Raw genomic sequence first — 13,711 nt, forward strand, 5'->3', positions numbered from 1 at the left:
AACGTAGTTGCTAATACTGTACTATATTTTTAAAAAAAATTACGAAAACCCCTGACATCGTCACCATAACAATGATAAATTTGCAAAATAATTAAGGCACATCTTTTAATGCTACGAAGCACACTCTTAAGAGAAATGTTTTAAACTTATGTTGGGATGTAACTAATATCTTAAAAGCATTGTGAAACCGTTACTTTGAGGGAAACCTTAATATACCGAACACCATACCATCCTTTAATAGAGTACGATTTTCGCTTCTTAAGACCCATTTGTCTTCAAAATGCACTGTACTGTGTAAGTAATAAATCAGTCTTAAAATCAGTTAATTATTTTGTCTTCCTATTTCGTATTCTAATTGAGATAAATATCAGATAAGCATGTGTTACTTGTATCACGACATCAAGGTATTATTTATCAGTAATTAATATTTCATTTTATTTTTTTGTTAACTAATGTGCATAGGGCAGTGCACTAGACATCACTACCTGTGTGTAGTGTTGCGTTACACTTTTTAACGCATTAGAGTTTACATAAAAAGATAAATCCAAAATTTTGTTTAAAAGTATAAATATCAGCGATCAATTTAATTAATGTCCAGTATAACTCAGTCAGTAAAACATTCGGAAATATGTATAGGACCTGTTAACCTAAATATTTGTTAACAGTTAAACTGAACTAAGATGTGTTAGAGTGGTTTTTTCTCTCTCCGTATATTAGAGGTATGGGACATCAAAATACGCATCTGTCGCCCATTGACTTTAGATACAGAATTATAAACTACATATTGTGAAAACATTCTGCAGCAGTTTTTGCTGAATGGAAAAACACGGATGAGAAGACAGACGAAATGTGTTTGGTAAGTGATTTTTCGTCAAATGAAATGGAACAGGACAGTGCTTATCAGAATGAAATTACAGAACTACTTTTGTGCAAGGAAATGTATTTTACAAAGACATTTCAAGAGAAATCACCTTTAAATGAAATAGATCTTGCTGACATGGAAGAAATAGACTTAGATTTAGAGGCCAGGTCCCTTTCAAGTGTCGAAATTTCTCTTGAAGGGCTGAAATATGTTTCTGGCTATATTATATAGCTCATCGTTTCAGAAATAAATATCCATACCTTGGCACTACGGATTTCAATTCGGAGGACGATAGCTGGATACATGTACAATCAAAGGGTAACTTAAAATGTCCCACTAATGAATTTTTGGAATTAATAAAGATCGCTGAAATGTGTTTTGATAATGTTCATGGCAACAATTTGTGCAAAAAAGAGCGGATTTTTGAATTACTGACTAAAACTATTTGCGGAACTACTGAAAATAAATATCCAGAAGAAGTTATATACTGTTTTGTCAGGACAAGAACGTATATGCGTATCAAGTATTTGAACATGAAATATTTTAACGAACAAGACCAAAAACGCAAAGAAAGAAATAAGATGAGGAAAACTACCCTCTAAGATTTTTCAGTGTGATAGTGTCCACTTTCCTTCACCATAATATGTATGTTCATAATTTATTTACGATGTTTTTTAATTACTATATTTAAGAAAAGCATTTATTGTGAATATCACAGCAATTATGTAGGGCTTAAGGTATTTATTGTATTCCAAATATTGAGTATGCCATTTTTATTGCCTTTATTAAAAATAATATATATGTTAACAATGTAACAAAATTGCGATATTTTTGTATTGCTATTGCAATTTCGTTTCTTGTAAACATTATTGTAGACTTTTTCATATTGAAATTAAATTTGCTATAGGGTTGTTTGTATTTTAATTTTACATTTATAAGATTTTTTATATGTTGTTTACTGTTTACAAACATTTGAAAAATATTTCCTTAACCATATTTCAATTTCCATGGCAATAGTCTTGTTAGCTTTTCGGGTAACTCTTCTACATGGATGATAAGATGGTGCGACATCTAAAACATATCACACCACCTTTACATAACTATAAAACTAAGAGGTGTTTTCTTTACATAATATTAAAGCACAATGTTTCCTTGTGGCGTAGGTGATTTAGAATTTCCATTTATCTATAAAAATGGGCTTTCAGAATGTTTTTTAACACACAGTGTTTCGGAAGGTTTTTGAAGAAAAAAATTGACTACGCGTTTTATTTTTTTGCAGCTGAATTCGGGCACGTGCATGAAATATAATTAATCCGTAGGAAGCCCAATGGTTTAAAGTATTGATGTTGAAGATTTGAAAAGATTTATTAAAATAGTGTGAGAGAACGAGTGAGATGAGTGAGAAGATGTGCGCTATCAGCCACATGACGTGCGGAGTTGCGAACAAATAAATAATCCATTCCGCCTCCCCATGGCGAAGGATGAGTGAAAGAGAAAACCTGCTAAACCTTCCCCTCCTCCGGGCACGATAGAACTGTATCGGCTGTGTGTTAGAGGGAGAGGGAGATAAAACCTTCGAGGTTCTGTTAATTCCTCCTAGATGGCAGGCCGCAGAGCGACCGCCAGCAACACCCTTCCCGTTTGAAGGCCATCTCGCCACTGACGAGCTGGAACTAAGCTCCTGACCTCCCTACATAGTAACGGTCACCCACATAGGCATCTAGACTCTTTAATGATCATATGATACAAAATTAATTGCTTTCGGGCCTGTGACCGTTTTTTACCGTGCACCAATCGCCTTAAGCGTTAGTAATCTCGAGGGGACATGCATTATACTTAGACCTCTTGATATTTTGACACTTAATCTTTAGTTTCATTGTTTATCAATTACATATATGTTGAGCGATGTGTTAGGCATTTCTTTGGCTAGACATCTTTCAATGGTTCTTCTTTATTCCTAAACCTCCTTAGGTTTTAGTATTATTTATTTTCCAGTATAGGTAGGTGTGATTTTGAGATAGTAATCATAAAGTATGTTTAATTATAAATCTAGTCATGCATTTTTGCTATAATCACTTTTAATCACAAATTATGCATTATAAATGTTGGAAAATAGTTGTAAAGTAATGTATTTTGTAACTTATTGTCTTGGCAGCACAACTGGCTACTTATGCTTGGTCTAAATGTAAATGTGTAATCAAGCTTGTTTCACATTTACTTACAATTGTACTCAAGTAAATATTTTTTATTGACCTTGTAACTGATAATGAAGTTATTACCTGATAAACGAAAAGTATTAATGAATAAATGTTATAGTGGTGGGTTATAAATAGGCTGACTTGTTCATATGGTATTTTCCTATTCTTTTATTTTAAGTCCACCTCTGTTAGGGCTTATTCACACTTACAGATAGCTTCAGATTCTCTCCGAATTCCAGCATAGGGCTTGTTTTTCTTAATTTTTGCACCTTTCATACTTGTTAGTGCATAGATTATTGGGAACAATCCAACTAGGATTCGAACACAGCAGCCTTCATGGTGAATTGCGATAAAACCGAAATAACACCGAAAAGCACATAAATACATCATATAATACATAAATGCAAGTTAATACACAACAAAGCACCAACATGCAATAAATATTATGAAACTAATCAGAATTATCAATCAAAATTTAACTCTAATGATAATATGTAATCTTTTAAATATTATATTAAATAACAATAGTTTATTTAGCAAAAAAAAAAAAATTAGCAAAATTATACTTCTTTTAGTCATGCAGTATTAATAGTTACTCATTTTTACATTATGACGCTAGTACATTTTTAAAACACAAAAATACTTAACAGATTAATTTTATTTGTTCCGAATAGTTAATAAATGTTTACTACTAATTATTATATTGTAAAAGTACATCATGTATCAGTCAAAATGACTCTTGCTTTGAATAAATTAGTATCATAGAACACTGAAGTGTCATATTTTTTCAAAAATATTCTATCATTTTTAATAAACATATTTCATAAAAAATAAAACATCTAACATCAAAATCTCCTGCTTTAACAACAAAATTGGCTTGAAAATAAAACCATAAAATCTTGTCTCTAAACATAGGAGTTATGCTATGTTACATCATAAATAGAGGTATCAGAACCACCCTACTCACAAGGTCAAAATATTTCTCTCCAAAGGCCAAACCTGTATTTATTTTAAATAATTAAACCCTAAAAGAGGTACAAAACAGAACAATTAATGTGTTTTGTGTACAGACTAAACTATTTATACCTAAACTGATTTATGGGAGGAAGAGCTTCTCTTTGAACTAGGTAGCTCTAAAAGTAGTTTGCCATACATGATATGAGGAAAATCAACTCACCTGCATGCCCCCAATTCGAACGCCCAGTTTGCCTGATGTCGTGTTCACCACCTTATACATTTTACTCTGCTTCTTGGAGAGACTCGCAGCATCCCCATATTGCCTCGTGCCCATTTTCAAGTCCAAAATACAGGGGAACGAGAACTTCCACGTCAGATTCTCTAGTAGAATAAACTCTGTTGCAAACTGTTAAGAAATGTCAACTACTTCTCAGAATTTCATTATTACATATCTGTTGCTGCAAAAAAATTCTACATTTCGTACATAGTAGTACTAAATAAAAACTACCAGAATGTAAGATATCAGTTTAGTTAATAGCTTCATTTGTGGTATGCCTGCTTTATGTTACAGACAACTACATACCAGATACAACTGCTGATCTAGCACTTCAGACATGTTTTAACTGGATTGGTAATATTTTGTGCATGCACGTGTGTGTGTGTGTGTGATCAATGAAAACAAATGTAATGTTAACTATATACATTTATTTAATTCCTATTACACATAAGCATCCTGTGCGTGTAATTAACATTCCTGAAACTCGAAACTGACTATCCAGAAGGAATAAGGTTGAACCAGCCACACACCTCTGCTGTTAATGCACCAACTGACAGCTCAGAGTTTGGAAAAGGAAGTTTGCCTGTCATTTAGAAAATTGAAACACAAAAATTTTATCCTAACAGTTACTTCTTTCATGATGTCTACAAAAAATAAACAATACAGTTTGACGGTATTCAAACTATTTGCAACCAATCATACATATAATTGAAGGTAAAATAACATAATTTGTTTTACAAAAGTTAAATATGTTCATCTTTAGTTATACAGCACACATCCAACATAAAGTCCAATTCTTCCCACACTTTGGTTAACAAGTCCGGAGTAATGGAATTCTGTGACACAACTCTAGAAAATCATTAGCTAGCGGCAGAACGTACACAATCTTTTATAAAGCCCCAAAGGATAAAATCACATGACGATATGTCAGGTGAATGTGGAGGCCAGCAAAAAAGAGCTCTGTCGTCTCTACCATTACGACAACTACAACGGTCAGGGACTTCGACGTTTAACCACTCTTGTACAAAGAGATTCCAATGGGAAGGGGCTCCATCCTGTTGCCAAATAAAGTTTACAGGTTCACCCTCTACAAATTGGGGAAAGAACAATTCTTTCGTACTGCAAGCGAGAAAACAAAGCAGTATTCACGCATGCACTTATTTAAAACTGTTTGAGTTACTCTTTAATTGTAACCATGAACCAACACTCTACAACGCTTACAGTTGATAATATTAAATTTTATAACTGGGACATTCTTTTATGGACATGCTATATAAAAAAACAAAAACAAAAAAAAACAGAAAATTTCCATTAAACTATACAAGTAGTTTCTTATATTGTCAGCTCTCGTAGTTACGAGGTTCCACTGTACTGCCATGAATGCACGAAAATCTTCCAAACACTGTTGAAGATGGCAATACTGCATGTAAAGAAAGCTTCTTTGTTTTTAAACTGTGTCCAAGCAGTACAGGGCGAGTGCTACCGATGCAATATCCCTGCGGATGGTCCGGCGGTAGCCAGCCAGCAAGCCAAGTGTGTGAGGTGTGTTCGTAAGCGGTAAGAATGGTGAAGAGATAGAGAGAACAAGCAAGCCGAGTCGGCCCAGTCAGCAGGTGTGTTTGTGTGTGTAAGAGATTATTAGAAAGAACAGGAGAGAGAGATAGTGTGAGCCCAGCCTGCCTGTGTGTATGTGAGCAAGAGGAAGTCGCCAAGGTCAACTGGTACAGTCTGTTCACACCAGCAATACCCCTAACGTGTCTCATGGGGAAAGGTTATACGGGTAGTTCCGGTGCAGAGTTTTCTTTGCAAATTGTGTTCCACAAGTTAAACAAAGTGTATCCCTAATTAAATTTAATCAAAACGATGCCACGTGGCAAAGTTTCAATTCACAATCATGCTAATGCATTCAAACATGAAAATTTTTATGTCAGTGACAGTACAATATTAATGTGTGGTGTTTGCAATAAACGTCTGGAATTAGGAAAAAAAGACGGTCTGGACAAACATGTTAAATCCAGTATGCATGTTAAAAGAAAACTTGAAAAAGAAAAACTGATAGCGGAAAAAGGAGAGACGTCCAAGCGCCAAGCAACAGTCCTTGGAATATTTGAAAACAAAAAACGTGCGAAGATTCAGAAGAGTGTCTTTGTTGAAGATACGGTGAAGATGTGTATGCAGGCATACATACCATTAGAAAAAATGGACCACCCTGCAGTTCAAAATTATTTGGAAAAGTATGTAGAAGGTTCTGGCGATTTGCCTGGGGCAGACACTCTCAGAAGGGAGTATATGTGCAAAGTAGGTGCTGCAGAAAAAGAACGACTTAAGCAATTGATTTCAGGAAAGGACATATATGTTGTTGCAGATGAAACTTCGGACAGTCGTGGGCGTTGTGTTTTTGTTATACTTTTTCGTACCAACAACTCTGCCGTAGATCAGCATGTGTACTTGGCCATGTGTTGCTTTCTTGACTCAGCAAACGGCACCACGTGCAGTCAGGCAATACTGGAATCATTAAACCAGTATGGTGTAGGCTTTGAAAATGTTCTAGGTCGTGTCAGATGCGGCGAGGTACATGAGTACCTGTTTTGCAGCCCTGCAGATAGTTTTAGGTGACCACACTATCTTCCAGTGTTGGGCACATAAGGTGAACCTCGTGGGTAATGTTTTCATGTGCGAGTTTAGTGATGTGAATTCTCTGATTGTTGATGGCATTTCTACATGGTAGGAAAATTAAGAGTGCATACATTTTATTCTTACAAGAAAACTACCCAGAACTGACTGCAAAGCTTTTCCCAAGCCCAGTGGTAACAAGGTGGAATTCTTGGTTTATGGCTGCTATCTATTTATCTGAGTACATTGAACCACTTCTTCAGTTCTTGAACCAGTGGGAACCTCAGAATGCCAGTGTAAAGTTGGTGTGCCAGAAGTTGTCTGGAAGCCAGTTTTCTGTACTTAACATTAAGTGCAAATTCGTGAGCGAGGCTTGCAAAAAAATAGTTGAGCTAATTAAAGTTTTGGGAGGTGGACATTATCCCTTTGCTCATTTGCTGTGGGATGAACTCTTGCAGCTTTCTGATCAACTTAAAAGGTATGGTAATGGACATGGTGTGTTGCCATCACAGACACAGCAAATGTTGGAAGGAGTAAAGGGTGATACAGCCAAAGCAAGCATCAAGTCTGCTATATCCAACTGTTGTACGAAAAGTGCTATGAAACTAACATCACATATGGCTCCATCTCCAGCAAACAACTTCTATGCAACAGCAGGTAAACTGTTCAACCCTGCCAAAGCAGGTCAACAAGTAGAACTGAACTGTAGTAAGTTGGTTGTTTGCAAGAATAAGCTCCCGCCATTTTCAAAGATCAGCAGTGATGAGTTTGTGGATGGTTATCTGTACTTCCACAAACAGTTGAAAGAACATGTGCGGGAAGGAAACCACATTGACATGCGTCAAATTCTTCTTGCAGTTTTACTCACAAAACCAGAGTTTGGAGCAGCTGCCCTCAAAACCATCTGGGCACCTGTGAGCAGTGTTGATGCAGAGAGGTGCTTAAGCTCATACAATGTTGTTTTGAGTGATCGCAGAATACATTTAAAAGAATAAAATGTTGAAATGTGCAATATGCTGAAATTTAATGTGTGAAAAATGTCAACTATGTAACTTGCTGCTACACAAAACATTGTGTTACTTACATGTCTTGTCAAATATGTCAGATTAATTATTATTAATTATAATTTATAATTATTATTATGTGCCCTTTTTTAAAAATTTTTACATTGATGTGTTGGACATGCTAAAGTTATTTAACATACTATGTAAAAACTATATTTAATGATTCATTCTTTGCCAACCTTTTAAAATGTTATTTACCTGGATACTGTTTATCTAACATTTATCAGTAGGTATTCTTATATTTAGATGTGACACGTTTTAAATTTAAAAAAAAAAAAAATATATATATATATACACATATAAAATTGTGTTTTTTTTTTCAAAATGCTACAAAGTGCTATATTTCACTTTTTAAAATGCTACAAAGTGATATATTTCACTTTTTAAAATGCTAAAATATACAATTTAAAATGCAAATTTTTCGGGACTCCAATCATGATATTTCAGGAACTATAGTCACTACAGATTTGTTTACAGACAATTGGTACACAAACCTGAAACTGTTTGCATTTCTTTTTGAACATAAGACTTGTGCATATGGAACAGTGCAGCCAAACAGGAAAAAAATGTTGAGATTTCTACAAAATGTAAAAAAAAAAATAAACCCACAGCAACGGGGGTGGGGAGGGGGCAGTGTGCAATCTCACACAGAAAGCATTCTTACAACTGTTCATAACCACAAATTTGTTGAAAACCAACAAAAAAGACAAAATATCAGGTAAAAGCATAAGGAAGCCTCAGTCCGTAGTTGACTACAAACTTGTTAGTGCATAAGACTGACATGCAGATTACTTTTGTCTATAGTACTAAGAAGACAATAAAATGGTGCAACAAATTGTTTTTCCATATTTTGGACATGATAATTTTAAACGTCTGTATAATTCACAATATCAGAAGTAACAAGAAAATTGGGCTGGTGTAGTTCAGACTCAATTTGGTTGGGCAACTGCTGCACAAGTTTTGTCCTACGCGCAACCCTTCAAAAGGTGGCGGCACTGTCATCACACCAATGCATATGAGGCTGACTGATTGACACTTCCCATCCCCTGTGCCATCAACAGCAACAAAGGCCAAACAACAAAGGCAGTGTTACATGTGCAAGCACAGTCAGCCCAATGTAAAAACAAAAGCTAAAAGAAACAAGGTGAATCCGTGCAGAATGTGATGTAGGATTTTGTGTACATCCATGCTTTACCACATTCCACACAATAAAACTTTTCATTTTTTCAACTGATTTTGTTATTTTATACAGAATATTCTACCAAAATAATTTCATCTTGAAACTTGCAGTAAAAATTTTTTATAATCAATCTTCTTCATGTCAAAGTAATTCTGTACTTACATTTTATTTTTATTTTTATTAAAAAAATATAAGTAATTTGACTATGTACTGTAAAACTGATTTTTGAAATATCTGATGGGTATGTACAATATTATTAAAAAAATACATAGATAATAAGTATTATAAAATATAAGTTTTTTTCAATGTTTTAAACATTATTGACTAAAGTTAATGATTACTTTAAAAAAAATTAATATTTTGGTTTTTCTTAAGTGTTATGCCATCACCATTTCAGTAAGAAATTAAAATTTGTGACAAATAATTTTCTAAAAGCCTCCCTCTAGAGCGTAGATTCAAATTTAAAATTCATTTTTACCATACCAACGAAAGGGTTAAGGCCCCATCAACCCGGGCAAACATACAGTGTGCAGAGCTTCAGAAGGAACCACACCATTTCAAAACTGCTCAAGCTATCAGAGTGGTGTCTGTTTACGAAAGGAACACAAGAATGTGCTGAGGGCAGATGGGTGGTTCTGTTTCTGTATTCAGTTTTTAAACTATATTTTTAAGGGAGTGAAAAGGGTTAAAATGAGAGTTTTCAGAATACTTTTTAGGCATGAAATGCCTGTTACAGATTCTTGAAAGCACTATGTTTCTTGGGCATCTCTCACAGTTGCCCAGACACGGTGCTAGGGCTGGCAGGCCCCTACGAGCGGAAGGATACCGGACGTGTGGCCTGCTGAGGCGCTGCTCACGAGCTCCTGCAGGTGCTTGCGGTGGCACTTGAAGACCCAGGGGTTCAGTGCAGCCGGAGCCTCCTCCTCCTGGTCCTCCCGGAACAGCCTGGCGATGCTGCCGTTCACCTCGATGCTGCCCGAGCGACGCAGACGCACCTTCCGGCTGCGACCAGGCCACAGGCTACCCTGTCCCACTTGACAACATGGCTGGCTCATCAGTCCAGCTCGCAACACATTCTAACAAACATTCATAACTTTAATGTTTTCTTGTTTTCCTGATACCACTGTTATGTTTTTCATTAAAATTACATAACTAGCACTGCCTGTCTGAAAAAGAAAATCAACGAATTTGTTCATCAAATTTTTGTAAGGTGCATAATTTTTATCAGTCAAAATAATATATATATATATATATATATATATATATATATATAGGGTTTCAAGTTTATGCACAATGGTTTGTGTTTTCATCCCTTACTTTTTAATAATGTTAGTATTAATTATATGACAATTATTATGTGTTTATTAATTAAGATTCTAGATAGTATGAAAAAATACTAACAGTGATTTGTAACCAAGATACCTATTGTCAATTTCCCGGTGTTTTTCAAGTTTTAACTTTTCGATTCCCCAAGTTTCTCCTGTTTTCCAGATCCTCCATCTGAGGGAACACTGCTCAAAGATACCGACCAGGAATGTTGGGAATGAATGCACAGCACACCAGCAAATATATTGAAAAAACATTAGTTTCTGAACATGCTTCTAGTTTCATCACCAGGGATAGGAGTGGCCCTTGGCTTTAAAAAAAGGTAAAATGTAGACTAAATCTTTAAAAAAGTAGACTTTGTAGACCATCAAATCTCTATAAAAGATACTTCAAAAATCAAGCCTCAATCATCAAGAACAACAAAAATTAAAAATGTTACGAGAAGATTTCTTTATATAACCCTACCAATTTGCCGGTTAAGACTAGGAATAATGAAAATGCACTAAAAAAAAAATAGATGTCAGATAATTTATTAATTTAATAAACACTAAAAATATATTTTATTTTAGAATAGTTACAAATATTTTTTTGTGGAGTTTAAGCTTTGATTTTCATTCATCTCACTGAACAATTCATTTTTGGCTTTGGATGGGGGTTGGCTGCCCTCCCCCCTCCCCGGCCCATCCGAAGAAACACTATTATTAATATTAATTTCACAAGCACTAAGAAAATGGAACGGAAACATACAAAAAATCAAGTTCATTTAAAAAAGATTTCAAATACTTACAACAAATAAAATATATAACTTTATAACGGTTCATTATATACAAAATAAACAGATGTTCCACGCCGATTGTAATTTTGTTGTTTTATTTTTTCACAATAGAATGCACCGACGATTCCAAACACTTCAAAAAGAGGTTGCTCACTCATTCCACATACATATGCCCGTCGAAAAATGCTCGTAGTTCGCGTGATGAGAATTAACGAAAAAAATAGCGTCCTTCAGTAATGTTTTTACTAGTACACAAAATTAGTGCGGCCTTAAACATGGCCGCACCCAGCGAAAACGAATTTCGTTACGAGCCGAATGCCGACGAAGGTGGCCGCAATTTCTAATTACTGTCCAAACAAAATAAAAATAAAATTAGGTTAATTCAATACTCGGCATGGCTCTGACCACCAACGTTAAATTATCTATTAGCAAATTACTTCATAATTTGGCGAGAAGCCACCGAACGCGACCTACTCGTCCAGCGTTCGACGGACGACTGACTGAAGTAGTGATGGGTCGTTCGTTAACGATTTGTTCAAAAAGAACGAATCTTTGAGAGAACGAAATCTTGCGATTCGTTCGCGATGTAAAGAACCGGCTCTTTGAGAGCCGGTACCTTGAAAGATTCGGAAGAACGAAAACGCGGAGAGAATGAGAGAACGAGAGAACGAGATGAGAGAACCGGTCACGCGCCCGGTCTGATTCGTTCGTAAAATGATTCATGACGTCAGGAGTCTGAAGAATTAGTAATCACAGCGTGCGCATGTTCACAAGAGCAAACGATAACTGATCAAATAAAATAGGGTAACATGAAAAGTATCTATACCTGAAAATGTCAACTGTTAAGTAGTGGTTTAAAATTGCTTTTTCACATTCACAAATTTGGAAATAAAAAACAAAAAAAAAACCGTATGAATTAAAAAATAACAGGGAAAGTAACTACAAATGTTCACACTTACCATTTTTGGGTTAATTAATGTACTTCATTTGTTTCTCTTCATACTGAATTGCAGTAGTATTAAATTTTTGTCTTTTTTCTCTAAATGTGTTGGTCTACATGTAAACACTTTACTGTCACTAGAGTGTAAATAGCATATATATTAATATTTGTAACTTAAAAAGTAATAAAATATAAATAATCTTGTTTCATATACGCAACTGTGATTCACTGGCTACGGAAAGCAATGTTCAAATTCAAATACAAAAACACGTACGTAATACTCTAAAGGATGAACGAGTTACGACACCTGATAAAAGAGCCAGATCCCATACACAGAAAAGAACGAATTGACCGAGATGAACGAATCGTTCTGAACGAATCATCTCACGGTACTGATCCAAAAGAACCGATTCGGTCAAAAGATCCGTTCTGCCCATCACTAGACTGAAGTCCTGCCACGGTCTCCTCCACGCAGGGAGTAGACATCACATGACCTCACCGACCAATCACACGCACGCTTCATTCACGCTTACTGATACAAGCCAATCACAGAACAAGTTACAATACATGAAAAAACCTTGTACATACAGAACTCTGGGCTTCCATTGATCTGTCTCTTTTCAATTTCACATCGAAATCGGGGACTCCCATTCTCATTCTCTCTCCCACACCGTCAGACAGCAGTCATCACTCGGTTCCCACGCTGGGGGGAAATTACCGTCTTTATCTCGGTTGGCGGGGAAGCACTGTTTCTTTCTCATTCACACTTACAGGCCTCTCATGCCTCTCTTTCTAACCATCACACCAGACACAGTTCCTTGATCTAGAATCATTCCATACGTTAATGAACATTATAAACAGCAATTATAATACAAATTACTTTACAAAATTAAAATCATTTATAAATAACCTGAAAAAGTAGGCCTAAACAGGCAAAAATCTAGTACAGCGGCTCATTTGTGAATAAATACATAAAAAATAGTAATGATTGAAAATGTCTAATAAAAACAATAAATACCTTCTTAAAAACGTAGCAAGTGAAAATAACATATATTAGTATCCATAACTTCTGATTATGCTGTTTCAAAACTTATACATCACTCTAAAAACATTGACTTATTAATATTTACATATACAAAAAGGAGTTTAAAAGAAAGTTATTTATCTTGGAGGGCAGGGTTCTGCAATGCAACAACTTGAGCACAATTTTGCATTATTACATCATATACAAATATTCATTTAACATTTAAACATAATGCCTCAAGCAAAAATACAAAAGGAAACTGACTGCTTATTTTGCTTAGCAGCACATATCTTCTCGTAATGTTTAACTCTTTTTAGAATGGGCAGTAAAGAATGTAGTGATGAGATTATTTGTTTTCTTTCCAACAGATTTCTGAAGAGCCTGAATATCTTTGTCTTCTTTGCTTTCTTCCTTCTTCAAAGACATAACACCTTCCAACATTCCTTGAACAACTTGAGCTTCCTTAAGGTCACCTTTTTTCAGAGCCTTTCGAAG

At 35.2% G+C, this 13,711-nt stretch overlaps 1 protein-coding gene across 6 annotated transcripts in view; it reads right to left on the reverse strand.

Annotated features, from left to right (window-relative positions):
• LOC134531186 (inositol hexakisphosphate kinase 1-like) overlaps positions 1 to 13,711 on the reverse strand; it is a 56,101-nt gene that overhangs the window by 12,057 nt on the left and 30,333 nt on the right. For all 6 annotated transcript variants that reach the window (XM_063366823.1, XM_063366826.1, XM_063366825.1 and 3 more), the window contains exons 3-4: positions 9,978 to 10,153; positions 4,238 to 4,413 (exon numbers count right to left, since the gene is read on the reverse strand). In XM_063366823.1, the coding sequence (XP_063222893.1) occupies positions 4,238 to 4,413; positions 9,978 to 10,153 (352 nt within the window). The remainder of the gene's footprint in view (positions 1 to 4,237; positions 4,414 to 9,977; positions 10,154 to 13,711) is intronic.

Source organism: Bacillus rossius, chromosome 3 (assembly GCF_032445375.1).
Source record: "Bacillus rossius redtenbacheri isolate Brsri chromosome 3, Brsri_v3, whole genome shotgun sequence".
Lineage (NCBI taxonomy): Eukaryota > Metazoa > Arthropoda > Insecta > Phasmatodea > Bacillidae > Bacillus > Bacillus rossius.